Genomic DNA, 22,717 nt, shown 5'->3' with positions numbered 1-22,717 from the left:
GCTAAACCCAGGAACACTGAGAAGCCCAGAAATATAGCTGACTAGTTGATTGTTCTGTCACATGCTGTTTCAATAAATAATTTAAAAAAATCCAAACATTTTATAGATTGTAGTCCAACATTCAAATAACTTTCCCCAAAATTATTAAACATTGCCATAAGTTGCTTTATAAATCTCCCAAAAAACTAGAGGCATGCTTTTAAAAAGAACAGTTAATTATCTATAATCACAGGACAGAATAAGAATATACAGTATCACACTGCAAAGTCTACAGCAGCATTTAAGTTTAAAATATGTGCTGTTTCAATTACATTTAGTATACATAGTATTATTTGTATCAAGTATCTTAAGCATATTAAATGAATATTAAAATGAGTTGGAAATATATACTGTATATATTTAATGTCATTTATTGAATTACGTATGATATACAGGCAAAATTCTGTTCCTTATTATATGAAATGTACTGTACAAAAACAAAGAGAAGAAAAAAAGCAATAAACGGTACATTTTCCTACAATAACAATTAGAAACAAAATGGTGGTGTAGCTTTATAGGTAATAGTAAATTATCAGCCCCACATGGGGATTAGCAAAGAGAATGTGTGAATTGATTTAGAAATCTGTTCTGTACAGGGGTGCTATCTTTACTATTGTAAGCCCATGGCACATTGGTGATTTTTGAACACCATGTTCCCAGTGAGAGAATTGTACTACTAGAACATCCTTTTCCTGCTGACTTCTGTTTTTTCAAATGATATCCACCTTCTGGCACAAGGGTTTGTATGCTGTCTACAGAGAAGAGCTTTTTTACACTACAGTCCTTACTTAAAACACATATTGTACTGTTGTTTATTAAAAAAATGTGTTTGCTCTGTCATTATTACTGTTAAAAAATAAATAAAAATGATCTGCAGTATTAATCCCTTTGCAAAGCTTAAGTGAAGGTCAGTTTTCCTACTATCTTAAAGGGATACTGTCATGGGAAAAAAATGTTTTTCAAAATGAATCGGTTAATAGTGCTGCTCCAGCAGAATTCTGCGCTGAAATCCATTTCTCAAAAGAGCAAACAGATTTTTTTATATTCAATTTTGAAATCTGACATGGGGCTAGACATATTGTCAATTTCCCAGCTGTGCTCTGATAAACTTCAATCACTCTTTACTGCTGTACTGCAAGTTGGAGTGATATCACCCCCTCGCTTTTCTCCACCAGCAGCCAAACAAAAGAACAATGGGAAGGTAACCAGATAACAGCTCGCTAACACAAGATAACAGCTGCCTGGTAGATCTAAGAACAGCACTCAATAGTAAAAACCCATTTCCCACTGAGACTGATTCAGTTACATTGAGAAGGAAAAACAGCATCCTGCCAGAAAGCATTTCTCTCCTTGCAGGCACACGTCACATGACTGGGGGCAGCTGGGAAATTGACAAAATGTCAGATTTCAAAACTGAATATAAAAAAATCTGTTTGCTCTTTTGAGAAATGGATTTCAGTGCAGAATTCTGCTGGAGTAGCACTATTAACTGATGCGTTTTGAAAAAAACATGTTTTCCGATGACAGGATCCCTTTATAGAACATTCCCACAAATTATGGGCAAAGTGAAGTTTTAATATTTTGTAAGTGCCAATTCAAAATCATGAATATGTATACAGTAACAAAACATAAATACTCACCATATACTTCTATTTGAAAGAAACCATTAAAATGAAAATTATAATAATGCATTAAAAATATCACCTTTAAAAGCTGTAGTCTTATAGTTGTGTTCTATAGCAGCAACAATGTCTTTCCAAAAATCATACTTCTTCTGCCCCTCAGTCTGTCAATTTGAAAAATAATTGTAAATAATAAACAATATTTATGTAATGTATATTTGAATGATACACACACATACACATTTTTTTTTTGTAAAATACATCAGTTTTCTGACTTGAAAAGGATTCTGTTCATCTTATTTATCTTCAAGACTATTCTACAGGGAATCATGAATAACCAAAGTATATACAGTTAGGTCCATAAATATTTGGACAGAGACAACTTTTTTTCTAATTTTAGTTCTGTACATTACCACAATGGATTTTAAATGAAACAAATCAGATTCAGTTTAACTGCAGACTCTCAGCTTTAATTCCGTGGGTTGAACAAAAAGACTGCATAAAAATGGGAGGAACTAAAGCCTTTTTTTAACACAATCACTTTATTTCAGGTGCTCAAAAGTAATTGTACAAATTAAAAAACTGAAAGTAAAATGTTAATTTCTAATACTTGGTTGAAAACCCTTTGCTGGCAATGACAGCCTGAAGTCTTGAACTCATGGACATCACCAGATTCTGAGTTTCCTCCTTTTTTAATGCTCTTTAATGCAGGCCTTTACTGCAGCGGCTTTCAGTTGCTGTTTGTTTGTGGGCCTTTCTGTCTGAAGTTTAGTCTTCAACAAGTGAAATGCATACTCAATTGGGTTCAGATCAGGTGACTGGCTTGGCCATTCAAGAATATTCCACTTCTTTGCTTTAATAAACTTTGGGTCAATGTCCATCTGTATTATGAAATCCCTCTCAATCAATATGATTGCATTTAGCTGGATTTGAGCAGACAGTATGTCTCTGAACACCTCAGAATTCATTCAACTGCTTCTGCCACATCATGGATAAACACTAGTGTCCCAGTGCCACTGGCAATCATGAATGCCCAAGACATCACACTGCGTCCGCCATGTTTTATAGATGATGTGGTATGTTTTGGATCATGAGCTGTTCCATGCCTTCTCCATACTTTTTTCTTGCCATCATTCTGGTAGAGGTTGATATTGATTTCATCTGTCCAAAGAATGTTTTTCCAGAACTGTGCTGGCTTTTTTAGATCTTTATTTAGTCCAATCTAGCTGTCAGGACTGACCACAGGTGAGTGGCTGGCAGGTAGGAGCCTTGGTGCTGTATAACACAGGTACAGCGGGTATTTGAGGTTTTGATAGGATGGAAACATGTTATGAAGAATTATATTATAATAATGAAAATGATGGCAATATAACAGATGAACAAAAGATAAAAAATATATATAAGTTCTTACACCAGGCCAGTGGTCAAGGGCAGGCAGCAATAAAGACAAGTCTGAGTAACAGGCCAAGGTCGGGGGCAGGCTGAAGACAATAACAAGTTCATATGGCAGGCCGAGGTTGGAGGCAGGCTGATGGCAGAGGGTAGTCCAGTAAACAAGACAAGGTCAATTACCAGGAGATCCAACAGAGAGCAGGTAATGGGAACTGCAGCGGAGAACACAGGCACTGAGAAGGAACAGGGAATCAGATGGGGATTCAGGAACAAAGACAGGAATTTGGAACGAAGGCAGGAACAGGGAACCAGGCAAGGTAATATTTGGTCTGTAGAAACGGGAGCTAGATCTGACTGTAAGGCTTAATGATCAAGCACTTGGGCATGGTTTGCAACAGGCTTATAAAGCCTCTTAATTGGCAAACTACACACACCTGCATTTGATGAAGGAGGAGGAGGTGAGCAAACACATAAGGAAACCAGAGTGTCTATAATCATTTGCATAGAATCAAATCCCAAGGGTCTCTAGTGGCTCAGTGAGGTAATGCAGGAACCTGTAAGTATATAGTTCAGAGTTCGATTCCAGATAGTTCCTGACACTAGCCTTTCTATTCTTGAGGCGTAAGAGTGGCTTGCACCTTGCAGTGCACCCTCTGTATTTACTTTCATGCAGTCTTCTCTTTATGGTAAACATGGATATCATTACGCCTACCTCCTGTTTGGCTGTTGAGAAGGGGTTTCTCTTCACCATGGAAATGATTCTGCGATCATCCACCACTGTTGTCTTCCACGGATGTCCAGGTCTTTTGCCGAGTTCACTAGTGCTTTCTTTCTCAAGATGTACCAAACTGTAGCTTTTGTCTCTCCTAATATTGTAGCAATTTCTCAGATGGGTTTTTTTCTGTTTTTGCAGCTTAAGGATGGCTTGTTTCACCTGCATGGAGAGCTCCTTTGACCGCATCTTCCACATACAAACCCCCCCCACCTCAAATCAACTCCAGGGCTTTTATCTGCTTCATTGATAACGACATAACGAAGGAATTGCCCACACCTGCCCAGGAAATAGCCTTTGAGTCAATTGTCCAATTACTTTAGAGCCTCAAATAAAGTGATTGTGTTAAAAAATGGCTTTATTTCCTAGGTGGAGGGTGGATAAAGGAAGGCTGAAGTTCACTAGAGGGATCCTGAGGGCAAATGTTTACAGTAAACATGACTAGGCCTCACCAAACTGTCTCTCTCTTAATGCAGGGTTACCAGCATTCACAAGAAAGGTGGCGCATGCCCCTCATAGCATTAGTCCAGTAATCAAGGCATGGGTTTCAGAAACACAGTGCTCTGAATTTTTTTTTGGGGGGGGGTCATTGCTGTTGTTTAGGTACTAGAATTATTATACTGAAATATCAGCAGAATACATACGTTTTAATATATTCATTTAAAATATCTCAATTAAATTAAGCTAATATAAATAATTAGTCAGTAAGTAATTGAATATATAGGTAAGTAGTGAATATATAGGTACTGGATCATAGGATGCATGGTACACCGCAACATACAACCTTCTGGTGAACTAAGGGATAAAGCTCCAAATAATAACGTGAGACCCGGGTGCCCTACCCCCTCCCAAGGAAATCTGTCCCATCACTCACTCCGCAGCAGCGGGGAGGTCTCCATGGATATGGTAATTCAAGTAAATGGTGAATGGAAACAAATGTCTAAATGTGCCAAGCTTAAATGTGGCAAACCTTTGCCCTTTATGTTTGTTCCACAACCAGATGAAGAAGTTAAAAAAACAGAATGATTTAAGGGGTAATTTATGAAATGGAAGGCAGGGTGTAAAGTGGTAACTGGTACAATTTTTTGTACTGTGCACCCTTCGTTACATCTCTGGGCACCCCCATAAATATTGTTCTCTTCTCAATATTATGAAGCAATATCAGGTGACTGGGTCATGGTAGCCTTTTCTGAGACCTATAGGCTCACCTTTATTTCTACTAAAATTACAGAGTAAGGGAAGCACTTTTCTTGTTGAAGAGTTGTTCATAGTTGCAAGGGAAAATGCTATGTACACTATTATCCTAAACAAAGGTTCTAGTCACTTTTTCTTCAAACAAGACGATTTCCTGTAGTCATACAAATATATCTATTTTCTTCAGGTTTATGATGTGACATGGGTTTGAAAGGGTTCCTTCCCACAAAAACAAGCATATTAATATCACAAATCACACTTCAGTATACCTACAATGTTTTGTTACCATTTAATACGACATTAGCTATACAAAGTCACATTTTAAAACTTTACATTAATCACGGTTTACAATGTCTTCCATTCTGGCTTCAAACCCTTTGCACTGTGCAAAACTGTTGGAAAGTTAGCTGCACACTTACTTTCCCTAGAATGATGCAAGACTTGCAGCTCCATTGCCATAACTATATGGAAAATGCTAAAGCTTCAATTTTAACAATGCAGAGGGCTGCACTGCATATAGTGTAAATAACAAACAGCTCACATGCTACTGATATCACAGGTGCTTGTGGCTGAGTAGAAGCCCATTTGATTATGACCTTACTATCTAATAAATATTGAGTACCTACAAACCCAGATAAATACAATAAAGATACTTTGGCTCATGAAATGGGGTGTCCATATATAACTAATGATGCATGAGCCCAAAACCAGTTTAGGCCTAATAATACTATGACACATTAGTGACAAAAAATAAATGTAAAATGGCAATATTATTCAAAACCATGCAAACCGAATATGAGACGAAACATGGAGTTAATGTCGGAAGTGGATCCTGTAAAAAAAACAAAAATTAGCAAAATTTGGGAACCTTGGAATGTCTACCAAATCTCCATGTCCACCCACACCATATAGCCCATCTGTGCCTCTTAGAATGCAGAATGCTGGGGACCAGTTATGTAGCTAAGCTTAAAAGTAATGAATACTGTAATTTGAATATCTCTGGTTCTAGCCGGCAAATTTTGGGGATTCCGCAGTAACCTTGTACCTTATTATTTATCTTATTTTTTATTATTTTACCTATTCTTATTGTTGTTTATGATTTTATGTGTATACTTTTTGCATATATTTTTCAATAAAAGCAAAACTGAATTGAAAAAAAAACCATGCAAACCTATATCATTAAAATCACTTTAAATACTGTTGGTGATGCTAATGGTTGGAGGGTCCCCTCCTTAAATTAGTAACATCCTATACCGAAAACTGCACACAAAAATATTGCCCAATAACATTGATGACCTAAAGGCATATGATATTCACAAATAACACCCAACTGATTAGAAGTATTACACCATGATAAATATAGACATTATTCTTCTCGTTAGGCATAGAAGGTATTGACCCTCTCAGCACCAAGTACAATATATAATTCCTAAGGTGCAATGTAAGTTAGAAACATGACATAATGCCATGTGGATGCTGTAATTTCACCAAACACTGGGAAGTAGTTAGTGCATAGGATGTATTTTGAGAAAAATATAAGGGCACAGTTCCATAAAAGGGGTGGTTCACCTTCCAAACACTTTTTTCATTTGAGTTGTTTTCAGATTGTTCACCATAAACAATGACTTTTTTCAATTGCTTTCCATCTTTTATTTTTTACAGTTTTCCCACAATTGAAGTTGTTTAATTTTCCTGTCTCTGGTGTAGGATTCTGCTCAGCAGGGGCAAATATAACAAATGTATTGACTAAATGTATCAATTTAAACGGTTAAAGAATTGGCAACCCCCCTTCTAGAGCTGCTTTAGAAGGTGAAAAATGAAACTTTAGACTTCAATATAATATAAAGTAAAAAGAAAGTAAAAAGTCTTTATTTCTGGTGATCTATCTGAAACCAATTGAACTGAATAAAGTATTTGAAGGTGAACAACCCCTGTAATTAACTGTTTATAATTCAAGGAGGAGACCCTCCTAACACTAGCATGACCAACAGTTTTTTAAGTGATTTTAATGATATAGGTTGGCATGGTTTTGAATAAATATTGCCATTTTACATATATATTTTGTCACTAATACATCATAGTATTGTTAGGCCTACTGGGGGTTAAGTCCTAAAGTGGCTTTGGGCTCACTCACCATTTGATAATGACACATTCTGCTTTAGTCACTGTATTTTCTAATGACGCAATTTGCGATTAAACCATATTTTCTATGATTGTAGCATTAACAAGAGAAACCTTTATTGCAATCATTTGTTGCTACAATCCCTCAAAATCGTTAAAGGAGAACTAAACCTTAAAAATGAATATGTTTAAAAATTTTATATTTTATATACTGAACTTATTGCACCAGCCTAAAGTTTCAGCTTCTTAAAAGCAGCAATGATCCGGGACATCAAACTTGTCACAGGGAGTCACCATCTTGGAAAGTGTCTTCGAGACTCACATGCTCAGTGGGCTCTGAGAAGCTGTTGAGAAGCTAAGCTTAGGGGCCGTAGCAAAAAATTAGGTTGGTCTGTAATATAAGCTGATGCTATAAGGCTGATTATTAATTCTGATGCTAGTTGCACTGGTTTCTGTACTTCAATGTAGTAATTAACTGTATTAATTACTAATCAGCCTTATATTGTGACATTTATAGTCTATTTGTACTGTGTATTGTGAGTCAGTCCTTAAGCTCAGTAAGCGACAGCAGCACAAAGCATGTGCACTGAATCAGCAGAAAAGAAGATGGGGAGCTATTGGGGCATCTTTGGAGACATAGGGCTGTGGTTGCCTTGGGCTGGTACAGAAGCCTGACACATAATAAACAACAGTGCTATCCTACTTCTTTAGTTAAGCTTTAGTTCTCCTTTAAGTTTCTGACATAAAAAGGGCTGTGGTATAGTTCTATATTGGAGTATTTCAACTTACCATTTCAATACAATCCACAATTTTTGCACATAGCAGTGCGCTAGGCAGATCAAAATGGTTGTCATAAAAGTAATATTTAGCTGTCAAAAAAAAGACATAAAATACAATTTACTGTTTGTGTTTAAAAAAAGGAGATATTTAGTGCCTGCACCCACAAAAACTCCACTTAAAGGATGTTTTTGGGTCCAGCCAGTTAACAGTTATTTTCTGAGGAATTTACCTTATTTTACACCAGGAGAGGTAGAGATAAGCAATTACAATACGAGTAATCATATCCTCTTAAGTATAAATTTTACAGTACATTATATAATAAATAGTTTTTATGAAATTAAATCTACAATATTAATAGTTAAAAAAGACGTTAAAAACGTGGCTTAAAGGAAAACTATACCAGATAGTTTATATCAAATTGAATGACATATTAAAGAGTCTTACCAAACTGGAATATATATTTACATAAATATTGCCCTTTTACATCTCTTGCCTTGAGCCACCTGACCAGAAATACTACAACACTAACTGTAACAGGAAGAAGTGAGGAAGCAAAAGGCAGAACTCTGTCTGTTAATTGGCTCATGTGACCTTACATGTGGTTTGTATTTGTGCACAGTGAATCTTACGATCTCAGGGGGCGGCCCTTATTTTTTAAAATGGCAATTTTCTATTTATGATTACCCAATGGTACTTACTACTAAAAAAGTATATTATTATGATAATGGTTCAGTTACATGAAGCAGGGTTTTACACATGAGCTGTTTTACTCAGTATCTTTTAATAGAGACCTACATTGTTTGGGGGGTATAGTTTTCCTTTAATTGTTTAAATGCTACCTAGAAGTAATTTTGTTTTCTACAACTGTCCCATCACCTTGTTACTTAGCAGCCAGACTGGGAGAAGTTATGTAACTTATGGCAAGGCTTTGGGGCAGCCGGACTTTAATCGAGACCTTTGGTTGCTTACATGTGTGCCCCATATTCTGTCTATCATATACTGTGCCATACTCTGCCTGCCCTATGCTGTCTGTGTGTGCCATACTCTGTCTGTCCTATGCCCCCTGTGTGTGCCATACTCTGCATCTCCTATGCTCCCTGTGTGTGTCATACTTTGCCTGCCCTATGCTCCCCGTGTGTGCCATAATCTGCCTGTCCTATGCTGTCTGTGTGTGCCATACTCTGCCTGTCCTACTCTGCCTGTGGGAGGTGATTCTGGTGAGGTTTTGTTAGCATTTGGAAATATTATTAGGGGTCCCCAAGCTATTTAACCATGTAACCATGTGCTGGGGGTTTCTGTGTTACCACCATTTCTTGTGATACCATGGGTGTGGTTTATAAAAAGGGACTGGTCAACACTGGTTACTATTATTGACCTTCCACCACATAGGCCAGAAGAATTCTGACCCTCGGTAACACAGAAGTTGGACAGCTCTGATCTAGGGCATTGTATACATGTATCCTCTAGCCTGTTGTGTATTTGTGTTGGGAGGTTTTATAGTATGTCAAAGTAGCATTAAGTAGCTTTTAAACTCATACTGACACATTAAAATATGGAATGTGTTAGTTACAATAGCATCCCTTCTCTTATTCCCTGAGGCTACAGCACTGTAAACAAAAACTACCTTTGTGCCATAAGGGACTCCAAAAAAGATCAAAAGCATTGGTAACTTAGTTGAATAAAGTATCCTTCTCAATCTCCAGGAAATCAGATGAGTTTTAACTTTGGCTCTTTTTTAGGTACCATTAAGCTATGCTGGGTTTCCTTGCTATGGACATCAGGTTTTTTTTTCATATTCACGATTAACCAGCCTATTTCATATGTTGACATTAGGTGTGCTATGTTATACATAGTTTTTTTGAGTATTGTGATATTTTATAGAGTAAAAAAAACATGACAACATTTGACATAATTAGTATATATTGAATTAAACATAAACACCTCGTGTTTAGGGTACAGTTCTATCATTGTTTTTAAATCTGTGCCTAGAAACTTAAAAAAGTACTTGGAGGTTTAAACTGAGCTAATATTCCACCTAGTGGAAAATATAGGCAAAACATGCAAAATAATTTGTTTTGAAATAGTAGAAATTTATATTTTTTGTATGCTCTGCTAAAAGTTGGGGCAAAAAATCCTCTTTAGATGAATTGATCTGATTTGCAGCAGAAAATAAAAAGATCTGTAGTAGTGTGACAATGTAAACTGTGTTGCAGATTATCTGACTGTATAAAGAGACAGTACTGTAAAACCATCCACTACCAAAAAATCCAATGTATACAAATACAACTGATTTCTAATATACTTATTACACATTTCTCCATGGGCAACCCAGTGTACTATTTCAATATCATATTCCCATAGATATAACAAGCTATAAAGATATGGAGTATATATTCTAAAGAAATCTTGGGACCTGGAGTTTTCTGGATCGTTTTTTTTTTTTGTTATTTGAAAAAAAAAAGTTTTTTTAAGTTAAGGAACAACAGTATTGTTTTGTCACCAATATGGATTAATGAAGCTTAGTTCAGCACTGAGAGGATATAGTACTGATGGTACTGAAAAGGATATAATTTGGAACAATCTGAAATATTTTTTTCTGTATATTGGTTTTACAAGTAAGGGATCCTATACCTGTATTATTTCATTTATATTTAAGTACCTGAACGCGTGTAAGTTCCATTAATTGTGTTAAAATTCTTCCACTCTCTCTTCTCTCCATAGACCTCCTCAATTTCTTCTCCAGTCATTGACTTTGTGCCATGGGTTGCCCTGATCAGTGAAGTACATGTATTACTTAACATAGTCAATAAATGTAAAAAATACACAATGGTAATCACAAAAAAGTTATTTAATTATGATGCAAAAGTTTACAGGTTACCAAAATAAGTTTGTGACCAGCTTAAATGGTCTGTGTCGCCTCTAATATTCAGTCATGAGCAGTAAGATACAGCATAACAAGCTAACAAATATTTAGATTCTTATGAACAAGGTAAAGTAACACAAGGTGCTTTACTCCTGATTATTTATATTAAACACAACAATGCATTCATTCAGAAATTCAGTTTACTTTCAAAATGAATGCATTACTTTTTTGGTACATACTTAAGGATATTTAGTGTCAAAGCATTTAATGTGAGCCAAATAAGGTGCCTGTACTTATAATTCAGAATAGAGTTTCTAAAAATGTCTGCCCCTACTTCAAAGGAATATGATATAGCAAGCAGCATCTACATGCCTTTGAAAAATGTGCACTTGAATTCTTTGAATATGAAGAATTAGGAATGTATGTATTAAAAAAACTAATGTTTAAACATATTCAAAAGTGCTGGAATAAATGACTGTATATATTAAGCAAGCAATAATAAATAAGGGAGAGATGTAGTGTTTAACAGCAGGCCTTACAGGAAATGTTTGTTTATTCTTTGTTTATTAGTATGCAGCACTTCTGAGAGGTACAGTACCCTCAATAGCAGGCTAGATCATGTCCTATACACTGTGGTTGAGACAACAATGTGGAACATGCCTGGCTGCTCTTTTTCCTGTAAAATACAGCCTATAAAAAAACACTTTTGTGGGGGGGCAATATCTGAGGCAAACAAAAACAACCAATAACCAAGGTAAAGAGGGACCTGCTCAGAAGAACTTACAATCAATATAAGAGTAGCACTGAGATCATCAAGCAGATTATGTGTAAACAAACATGCTGCCAAATCACTGCACAGATGGCAGACACCTGTCAGGTGGTCAGCTTTTCATCTTCAAGATGTCTGCTAAAATTGCACCTGTTCAAAATGTTTATTCAAGTGCCTCAAAGATAACTAAACAGTGATCTGTTTTAGCTGGAAATTACTGCATGTATGTATGTATTTATGAAGAAAAAACATAAGTCAGTTAAAGGGAAATCATATGTCCAGTTGAATGCAAAAGTTCCTGGTCAAATGACATTTCTAGTTAATTTTTGAAAAGTATTAACTATTGCAAGAATCAATGTGTTAAAATAATATATTTTTAAATGTTAATACACAGCTATTTTATTTCACAAATGTTAAAACTCAGGATAAAAAACAAAACAGTATTTGTGGCATGTGCCAATGTTTAGACACCGTAAGTCAGTATTTAGTAACATCTCTTTACCATAGATCCCAGCTTGCAATTGCCTTTTGGGGCACATTTACTAAAGGGTGAATTGTGGTTTTTTTAATGAAAATTCACCAAAATGACAATTCCCAACAACATCACCTATTAACTAAAAGGACAAGATGCTAGAGAGAAACCTCAACAATAGAGAACTTTTGTGCCATTTCGCCAGGCACATTTTTGCTCAGGCAAATGATCATTAATCCACAGATTTATTAAAGTGTTAACTTTCCAATACATTATACTTTCTGCCAAACGTCTACTTCGCCTGGTTCTACCTGGTGAATTATTAAGATGAAGCTACATCCTCAACATTATTATGTTAGTGACATCATATCCTGTATTAAAAAAAAAAGAAAAAAATGCTGGCATATTTTAATATGGGATTAGTTTAAAAGTTGTAACTATAAAAATATATGTTATTTACAGTTTTTTAACCATTTGAAGCTCATGTCACATTTGTTTTGGGGCAATAGAGGATATCTTGTGTCTTTATATTGCTTCCTTGGACATTTTTAATAATAAGTGGCCACTTTCAGCATTTTCACCAACATCACTAATAATACATACATATGCCATATTTAAATTGACGTAAGTGTAAGTATGTTACCGAGGTTTCACTAGGAAGAAAGTAATGCTAGAGAAAATTCTCTAAGAAACTTTTGCGCTGAATAGTGAAAATACACCAGCATTCATTTGCAAATTATGAGCTGGATGTTTTTTTCAATTGTTTTATAGCTTTCCCATGCTTTGTAGGCATCACTTATCTTCATATTTAGACCATCACTCAGTTGCTTAGAGAAGGCCAAGAGATGTACAGTGACAAATAGAAGTTTGGGGTGTCAGCGATTTTATAAAGGTCTGCAATTTTCAACAGGTTCTAACCCTTAATGGCTATTATGGCTTAAAGCAACCATTGTTTATCGCTGGACACTGGAAGGGCGTCCAAACTGTTGTACTTACCAGAATCACAATTGAATTTGTTCCTCTGTTTTAAAGTTGGTGAAATAAAATGCAGATGTGCATTACCATTTGCAAATATGATGTTTTTTAACACACTTATTCCTGCAGTAGATGTTTAATACGTTCCATTTAAAAAAAAAAAATATACTAAAGATGTAATTTAGCAAAGGGTGACAAAACATTTGCATTCAACTGTAAATTAGACTTAATTTTAGTATTTTACCTTTCTGGAGTTATTTTTGCATGGCTAAAAGCATTTCCTTAATATTTAACTAAACATTTAAATGTATCACTTTGAAAATATATCAGATTACAAATCTTTACATCTGACAGATAACAGACCTTACACTGCCAAAAATGTTTACCTGAGTACAATGCCATTTGCATCAAGCTTCAGAAAGTTCCCTTCTTCCAAATCCAGCACCAACCCTTTTGAACTACAACACCAAATATGAAAATGAGTCAACAGTATTCAGAATTTCATGAGCATTAATCAGCTTTGCCAGAAAAATTATTTTACTTTAATTCAACTGTAGGCAAGGTGACAGCCATATATTTTAAAGTAATAAACCAAGCCAGGTATATAACATAATATATCTGTATTAACTGGAAACACAATAGCACATAACTACAAAATCAGGAAGTTACTGTAGTACAGATATTTGATCTCTTATTCAGAAATCCTATACCCATAATGTTCCTAATTACAGGAAGTCCATCTCCCTATAGTTCATTCTAAGCAAAGTTTTTTAAAAAAAAAATTTTTTTTCTTTGAAACAGAAAAGTAACATGTACTTGATGTTAAAGGGTTGGTTCACCTTTGAGTTAACTTTTAGTATGTAATAGAATAGCTAATTCTTAACAACGTTTTTAATTGCCCTTAATTTTTCTTTCTGGTCTTCTTCTGATTCTTTCCAGCTTTCAAATGGGGTTCACTGACCCCTTCTAAAAAGCAAATGCACTGTAAGGCTACAGAATTATTATTATTCATACTTTTTATTACTCATCCTTTTTTCAGTCCCTCTCCTTATCATAATGTAGTTTCTTATTCAATTCAATGCATGGTTGCTAGGGTAATTTGAACCCTAGCAACCAGATTGCTAAACTTGCAAACTGGAGAGCTGCTGTATAAAAAAAAAATGAATCCAACTGCAAATTATCTCAGAATATCACTCTCTACATCATACTAAAAGTTAACTTGAACAACCCCTTTAAAATTAGTAATGTTTAAATATCATGTTTGGTGATAATAGATCCCATGCCTGTAATGCAAGATCAGACTTAAAAGAACAAGGAGTAACATCAGTGGCAGGTGCCATTGCACCCAGGCCTGCCGGACGCTCGCACCAACAGAAATCAGGTGTGGGGGTGGGGGGGTCTGGCTGCCAGCCTGCACCCGGGTACTGGGTGCACTAGTTACATTGCTCAGTAGCATTATAAATACAAATTATTGTCAGCCACTGAACTGAACAAAAAGATAAAATATGTTTCACCATTATTGCTCAGACAGCTAATATTCTTAATATTCCTTTAACGAAGACCGACCAATCCTTTGAAATTATCGTGTGGTTAGTGGGTTTCGAACGATCAAACATCTTACGATTTTTCGGCCGACATCTGTCGGAAAATTGATCGGCCAGGTTAAAAAATCTCAGGTTATTGGTGATTATTTTAAATAATACCATAGTAACATAGTAAGTTAGGTTGAAAAAAGGCACATCAAGTTAAACCTCTTCAAACCCTATTTTAAACTGTTGATCCAGAGGAAGGCTAAAAAACACCATTGAAAGCCTCTCCAATTTGTCTCAAAGAGGAAAAATTCCTTTCTGACTCCAAAATGGCAAAATGGGACTAGTCCCTGGATTAACTTGTACTATGAGCTATCTTCCATAAACCTGTATTTCCTCTCTTGCTAAAAAGCCAACTCCTTCTTAAAGCTATCTAATGTATCAGCCTGTACGACGGATTCACGGAGAGAATTCCAAATCTTCACAGCTCTCACTGTAAAAAACCCCTTCCGAATATTTAGATGGAACCTCCTTTCTTCTAATTGTAATGGGTGACCTCACGTCAGCTGGAAAGACCTACTGGTAAATAAAGTATTACAGAGATTATTATATGATCCCCTTATATATTTATACATAGTTATTATATCACCCCTTAAGCGCCTCATCTCCAATGTGAAACAATTTGGCCAGGTTTTCCTCATAGCTAAGATTTTTCATACCTTTTACCAGCTTAGTTGCTCTTCTCTGTACCCTCTCTAATTAAAAAATGTCTTGTTTCTCTACCTCTTTCTCTCCCAGGGAGGATTAACTTATTCAAAATGGTTTTCCTCCCCAAGTTTTTATATTTATTTCACAATTCGCCCATACTCCCCCGGAACCAGTGGTTTAAGTATGTTGACTCCATTTTGCGTACCTTCCTCTGGGCGGGTGAACACCCTCGGATGAGTTTTAGAACCCTACAGGCACCCACAACTGGGGGAGGCCTTGCTTTGCCCAATCTTAGGTCATACTTTTTAGCGAGCCAACTTATCTATGCGCATTGGTGGGTTGTTCCACAGTCCAACAACCCTTCTACCATGCTTGAAGCTGTGAAAATGGGCTCCTTAGAGGCTCTGGCTAAATTATTATATAGAGGAACCTCATTGCATTGTTCAATTACTGTGCCGATGGCCACGGTGGTGGGTGTGTTCCAGAGAGCACTAAAGCTGGTCCATAAGGCTAGACTTGTGTGGTCCTGTTGGACGCCTCTATGGGGGAACAATAACCTTCCACACCTCAGGGATATACCGGAGGTGAACTGTTGGGCTAGTCGGGGAGTCAAAACCTTGGCCGACATCATTGAGCATGGGGATTTGAAACAATTCCGGAGCCTTCAACATACTTTCCAACTGCCACATTCCATGTTTTTCCGCTACCTCCAGCTCAGGCATGCCTTTCAAACCCAATTTCCTAGTAGACCCATTGAAATTGTGGAGACTACCCTAGAAGTCTATTTGAGGAAAGAGGGCATAAGGAAACCCACCTCCTGGTTTTATGCCATACTGGAAAGGGCTGGTCCTGATCCACTAGAGAGAGTAAGAAATAAATGGGCTAGGGATATTCCAGGTCTGGAGGAGGAGATGTGGACGGATGCACTGAAACAGGTCCCAGTCATTACCATGTCAGTTAGAGACAGGTATATCCAAAATAAGTTTCTGAACAGAGTATACCTTACGCCTTATAGACTTGCAAAGATATATCCTACGGTTTCAGACCAATGCACCAAATGTAACCAGGAGGTAGGCACGGTTATGCATGTATTCTGGGACTGCCCGAGAATCCAGGGGTTCTGGGGTGGGGTCCTGCACCATACTTCTCTGGTCTTAGATGTCCCTAGTTTTAGAACCCCGTTGGTTTGTCTTTTGGGAATAATGGATAATTTGGGGCTGAAGCCTGCAGTCAAGCTTTGCTACCTCCAACTTTTATACTATGCAAAAAAATCTATCCTTTTGCATTGGAAATCGACTGAACCTCCCACCATTACCTTCTGGAAAAGTCAGGTTAACAACGTCCTTCCTTACCAAAAATTGGTTTATATCACAAGAGGGTGCCCCAAGAAGTTCGAGGGCGTCTGGGGAGCTTGGTTGGAATATGAAGCCGCTCATTAAGATTGGGTTCTAGGTGCGATGGTATTTTGTCTGCTGGTTCCACGTCCATTATGTATGATTTGTCTTTTTGTTTTTTGTTGTCTATGTGTCTGTGATGTGTTGTTAAAAAATGCATAAATAAAAACTTTTAAAAAAAAATGTCTTGTTTGAGCACAGGAGACCAAAACTGTACGGCATATTCTAGATGGGGCCTTACCAGAGCTCTATACAGTGGAAGAATGACCCCTTCCTGTCTTGAATCAATGCCCCTTTTATTAACTTATAATGCCCTTTTTATTTGCCCTTGATGCTGCTTACTCGCATTGCTTGCTACAGCCAAGTTTATTATCTACAAGAACATTTATCAACATAGAATCTCATTTGCAACTTAGCCGCCCAGATTGCCAGTTTGTCAAGCTCCTGTTGCAAGGATGCTTGACATGGCTGGATAGGCTGGATAGTTTTGTGTCATCTGCAAACACTGATACATTACTTACAATACTCTCCCCATAGTCATTAGTGAACAAGTTAAATAAAAGTGGACCCGCTAAGAACCTTACTCAGAGCAGAGAATAATTTGCCTACCACAGATGTCAAATTTACTGGCCTATAATTACCAAGCTGAGAACGCAATCTCTTTTTAAATATTGGAACAACATCAGCTTTTTTCTAATCCATAGGCACCATACCAGATGAAAGTGAATCTGAGAAAATCAGAAATAAGGGCTGGTCTAAAACTGAACTAAGCTCTCTTAGAACATGGGGTGTATGACATCTGGCCCTGGCGCCTTGTTTACATTAATTCTTATTAAAGTTTTATTAATCAAATCCTAACTACCACTGACTAGATTGTGCTGAGCCATCAGTGCCGCTATGAAGTGAGCCTGGCAACTCTGACTCCTCAATTGTATACAGTAAAGAAAAGAACTGATTTAGCACATTTGCCTTTTTTTGTATCTGTTACAACCATACTGGTACCATTATTTAAAGGAGCATCACTCTCAACCCGCATCTTAACTTTTTACTTAATCTTACTATTAATATACTTAAAAAACTTTTTGGGGTTAGACTTTTTGGCCTCAGCCGCAATGCGCTCCTCATTTTCTTTTGTTTGCCTTCCGGGTTGCCGTTTATCGTTAACAGTACCCCCAACCAAATCACCTCCCGTTTTCCCTTCCTTTGCCCACTACCTCATCTAACCCTCCCCCTACACGCCGAGTTTAAAATCTCCTCCAACCATCTAGCCATCTTCTCCCCCAAAACAGCTGCACCGTCATCACTGAAGTGAAGCCCATCCCTAGCAAAGAGCCTGTAGCCGATTAAGAAATCAGCCCAGTTTTCAAAAAACCCTCCTCCCTACACCAATCTCTCAGCCACGCATTAACCTCCCTAGTCTACCGTCTTCTTAACGTTGTTCGTGGCACAGGTAATATCTCTTGGAAGTCCTTTACGCCTAGTTTTTAAAAATTATTTTTGAGGACTTCACCACCTCCTCTATTTTTGTCATTGGTACCTATGTGTACCAAGACCGCTGGGTCATCCCCAACCCCTCCCAATAATCTGTCCACTCATTCCACCACATGCCGAACCCTAGCACCAGGCAAGCAGCAGAATGTAAAGTAAATATATTTTATTTTAAAATTCTTAAAAAGGCCCTAAACAGTACCAAAAAGATTTACATCTCTCTCCCTACATTGACCAGGATGTCTTTTCTAACACAGAAGTTGAAAACTGCTGCTCAAATGTCACTACTACTGACTCGTGATTCATGCAAGTTACCCTCAAGTACAAGGTCCAGTTTTATTTCAGAGAAAAAATAAATTGTTTTAAAAAAAATGTAAATTATTTTATTTTATAAAAAAACAGTACTCATTTGAGAACACAATAAAGATCAAACTTGTAGTGTCTGTGATAGTGATGTGAGGGTGAAAGCATTTTTGACCCATACCCAACCCTAACCCGCATCTGACCCAGCCTGCTGTACTAATTTATATACCCCTTCACTGATATCATTGTATGGAGCAGGACAAGAACGAGCATCTCAAACCAAACCTGCACATAACAATGCGGTAATACTGCAACAAAAATTTACTACAGTGTACCTCTTACAGTATTGGCACTCAGAGAGTCATGGTGAATCATGCTCCATGCTTGTGACAATATGAAATAAAAAAACCCTTTCATTGCAGTTTAGGGGAGTCATTGCATGCAAACCATTTGCAATTGCATAACTGAGCAAGAATGCAAAAGGCAATTTTTCTGCATGCAATAAAGGGCATTGTGCATGGTTAACCTTAAGAACCTACATACCTCAGGTGATCCTTTCATATAAATTATGCAAAGGGAGCTTTAGATAAAGTACATATTCTGTATTGTATTACAGGTATGGGACCTGTTATCCAGAATGCTCGAGACCTGAAGCTTTCCGGATAACAGATCTTTCCATAATTTGGAACTTTAAGTCTACTTTAAAATCATGTAAACATGAAATAAACCCAATAGATTGGTTTTGCTTACAATAATGATTAATTATATCTTAGTTGGGATCAAGTACAAGCTAGTGTTTTATTATTACAGAGAAAAAGGAAATCATTTTTAATAATTTGGATAAAATGTAGTCTTTTGGAGACCGCCTTTCTCTAATTTGGAGCTTTCTGGATAATGGATCAAATACCTGTATTATCATCAAATACAATTAACATAGAAATTACCAGAAATCCCATTCTTCGGGTGAAACACACAGCAGTTCTTCGCTGTAACCTTTTTCTGTCACCAAGTACTGAGCAAAACTCTCATAAATTAGCTAAAAGAACAAAAGAAACGTTTATAATTATATCATTATAATGTTTAAAATACATGCCACAGTACAGGGAACATAGCATACAGTACTTCATATAAATGGAAATCAAAAGAATATTCAGTTACGCATGCATAGCAATATTGTCCTCTGATCTAGCAGATAAGCTATTACTGGTTTTAATTTCACAAACAATGAAATCAACCTAAAAATGTAGAACCGACTTCCACAGGAAGGTATGTAATCATGGTGCCAGTACAAATTTGGAATTCATAAACAGAATTGATTGTTCTACAGCAGAGGTATTTAAACTGTATCCCTCTGAATATTTGTGTCTGGTCTCCATAAAGTCAGGAACTTTCTATAATCATTGATTTTTACTTCATGCTAAATTCAACATATTAATTTAACAGCATCATTAAGTGCATGCTTTGCTGTAAAAAAAACACATTCCCTGTAGTTCAGGGGCACCCGACATTTTTTACCCATGAGCCACATTCAAATGTAAAAAGAGTTGGGGAGCAACACAAGCATGAAAAAAACTCCCTGTGGTGCCAAATAAGGGGTGTGATTAGCCATTTGGTATCCCTATGTGGACTGGCAGCCCACAGGGCAGTACACCTGATTTTTATGTAATTAAAACTTGCCTCCATAACTGGATTCAAAAATAAACGCTGCTTTGAGGCCACGAGGAAGCAACATCCAATGGGTTGGTGAGCAACATGTTGCTTACAAGTCACTGGTTGGGGACCACTGCTGTAGTTTATACCACATAGGTATATAATTCTCTAGTTGGAAACCAGTTATAAAGAATGCTCCTGAAATGCTTTTGACCATGATGTAATAATTACGGTAAACAATGTTTCAAATAGCCTCTCAATAAAAATGACAATGATTATGTTGTGAAGTTGCAGGTAATTCAACCAAGAAAAACCAATATTAATGGCAAACCAGTTGTAATTAAGCTTGGGCGCGTTTGAACCATTTTGCTTCGCCAAAAATGTCGCCAACGCCCATTAAAGTCTACGGGCGTGAACATTTTTTTGACGTGCGGAGTCTCATTTTAATTATGTTATTGTGTATTTTCACAACCCTTTCCTCTTAAAGGGATCCTGTCATTGGAAAACATGTTTTTTTTCCAAACGCATCAGTTAATAGTGCTACTCCAGCACAATTCTGCACTGAAATCCATTTCTCAAAAGAGAAAACAGTTTTTTTTAATATAATAAATTTTGAAATATGACATCGGGCTAGACAATTTCCCAGCTGCCCCCAGTCATGTGACTTGTGCCTGCACTTTAGGAGAGAAATGCTTTCTGGCTGGCTGCTATTTTTCCTTCTCAATGTAACTGAATGTGTCTCAGTGGGACATGGGTTTTTACTATTGAGTGCTGTTCTTAGATCTACCAGGCAGTAGTTATGGGCGAATTTATTCGCCAGGCGCGAATTCGCGGCGAATTTGCGTGATTCGCCGCCAGCGAATAAATTTGCAAAACGCCCGCGAAAATCCGCCGAAAAAATTTGCCGGCATCAAAAACGGGCACTGGCGTCGAAAAAACGGGCGCCGGCGTCAAAAACGGGCGCCGGGTCAAAAACGAGACGCCGGTGCCGTTTCGCGAATTTTTCGCTGTTTCGCGAAATTCGTGAATTTCCCGGCGAAACGGCGCAAATTCGCCCATCACTACCAGGCAGTTGTTATCTTGTGTTATCGAGCTGCTATCTGGTTACCTTCCCATTGTTCTTTTGTTTGGCTGCTGGGGGGAAAAGGGAGGGGAGTGATATCACTCTAACTTTCAGTACAGCAGTAAAGAGTGATTGAAGTTTATCAGAGCACAAGTCACATGACATGGGGCAGCTGGGAAATTGACAATATGTCTAGCCCCATGTCAGATTTCAAAATTGAATATAAAAAAATCTGTTTGCTCTTTTGCGAAATGGATTTCAGTGCAGAATTTTGCTGGAGCAGCACTATTAACTGATTAATTTTGAAATATCCCTTTAAGGGTTTTTACTTTGCATTTTTAAAAAAGAACAGCCAGACGTAAATACGCCACTGAAACCACATGTGACCATCAACATACGTTTTTCATGTGTTTTTCAGCACGTAGGATTCTTTTCCCAAAATGCACTTCTCATTGTTCTCATTGAATTTGGACGCCATATTTAAAATTCGCTGCGTATTTACGTAAAGTGTGGTCTATTGATTTGGTAGTTTCTTGACGTATTGGCATTTCTGGTAAAAAACGCCAATACTGGTGTCCCGTGGCGTATTTCAGCTTGCAAGCGCCCTGTGTGAATTGCCATAGTGCATTTTCCATTAGTTTCAGTGGTAGTGCAGTTTATGCGTATTTACGCCTGGCTATTCTTTTTTTAAAACCCAACGTAAAAACGCTGCAAAAACGCCACGTCTGGCCTTGCCCTAAGTATTCTGTATAAAGAAATTCATATCTGATTATACACACTAGCAGTTGGACTGGGATGCCGGGGGCCACAGTGGACTATGGACCAACTTTCCAAACAATTATTCCTCCTCTCCTCAAGCAACCTCTTTATTCTTCTAGTCTTTTATATTTACTTACTATACTTTGTTCTTTCAATACTAAGTCTTTTTTTCTCATATAGAAATAATGATTGACCATGAAATTGGTCAAATGGTTACACGTATTAGGGCCCACGGACACCTGGGCATACCGGGAGTTTTCCTGGTTTTCCTGATATCCTAGAGAGCCAGTCCGACACTGCACACTAGTGATTATGTCACAAGTTTCTTGTATCTGGCTTTTTGGTCAGCAGCTCTGCAGTTTGGAGTTTTAGCCACTATCTGCCTGCTAGGATCTAATTGACCCAAACAACCAGGCTATGATTTGAATGACAGACTTCACCATGAATATGAGAGGGCCTGAACAAAAATAAAAGTCATGAAAAGTAATATTAACAATAAAATGTACCCTCACAGAGCCAACGTTTTTTTAACGGTTGCTAGGGACCCCCTTCATCCAAATCAGAAGGTATTTACATGCCTCATGCTCCATAAATTGCACAGCCTTTATACTAAAAATACGATTTTAACTTTTGCATAAGGCATTATTGGGGGAATGTAATAAAAGTCGGTAATGGAAAAAATATTCACAATGTGAAAAGTTATTCCTCTGTGCGAATAAATTTGCCTTTGCGTGAAGGTTTACGGGTTTTATAGTTAGCACCAGTGCAGTGAATGTAATAAAACTTCTTACTGAAAAAGTTGTTAAGTTTGCTGTTTGTTACAA

At 37.1% G+C, this 22,717-nt stretch overlaps 1 protein-coding gene across 6 annotated transcripts in view; it reads right to left on the bottom strand.

Annotated features, from left to right (window-relative positions):
• The window catches only part of nt5dc1.S (5'-nucleotidase domain-containing protein 1-like), a 150,526-nt gene that overhangs the window by 123,924 nt on the left and 3,885 nt on the right, over positions 1–22,717 (bottom strand). For all 6 annotated transcript variants that reach the window (XM_018265387.2, XM_041564592.1, XM_041564594.1 and 3 more), the window contains exons 3-7: positions 19,366–19,457; positions 13,386–13,457; positions 10,580–10,689; positions 7,930–8,009; positions 1,744–1,825 (exon numbers count right to left, since the gene is read on the bottom strand). In XM_018265387.2, the coding sequence (XP_018120876.2) occupies positions 1,744–1,825; positions 7,930–8,009; positions 10,580–10,689; positions 13,386–13,457; positions 19,366–19,457 (436 nt within the window). The remainder of the gene's footprint in view (positions 1–1,743; positions 1,826–7,929; positions 8,010–10,579; positions 10,690–13,385; positions 13,458–19,365; positions 19,458–22,717) is intronic.

The sequence above is a fragment of the Xenopus laevis genome, chromosome 5S, assembly GCF_017654675.1.
Source record: "Xenopus laevis strain J_2021 chromosome 5S, Xenopus_laevis_v10.1, whole genome shotgun sequence".
In the NCBI taxonomy this organism is placed as follows: Eukaryota; Metazoa; Chordata; class Amphibia; order Anura; family Pipidae; genus Xenopus; species Xenopus laevis.
The sequence above is the reverse complement of the archived record's forward strand: the minus strand, read 5'-3'. Positions and strand labels throughout refer to the sequence as shown.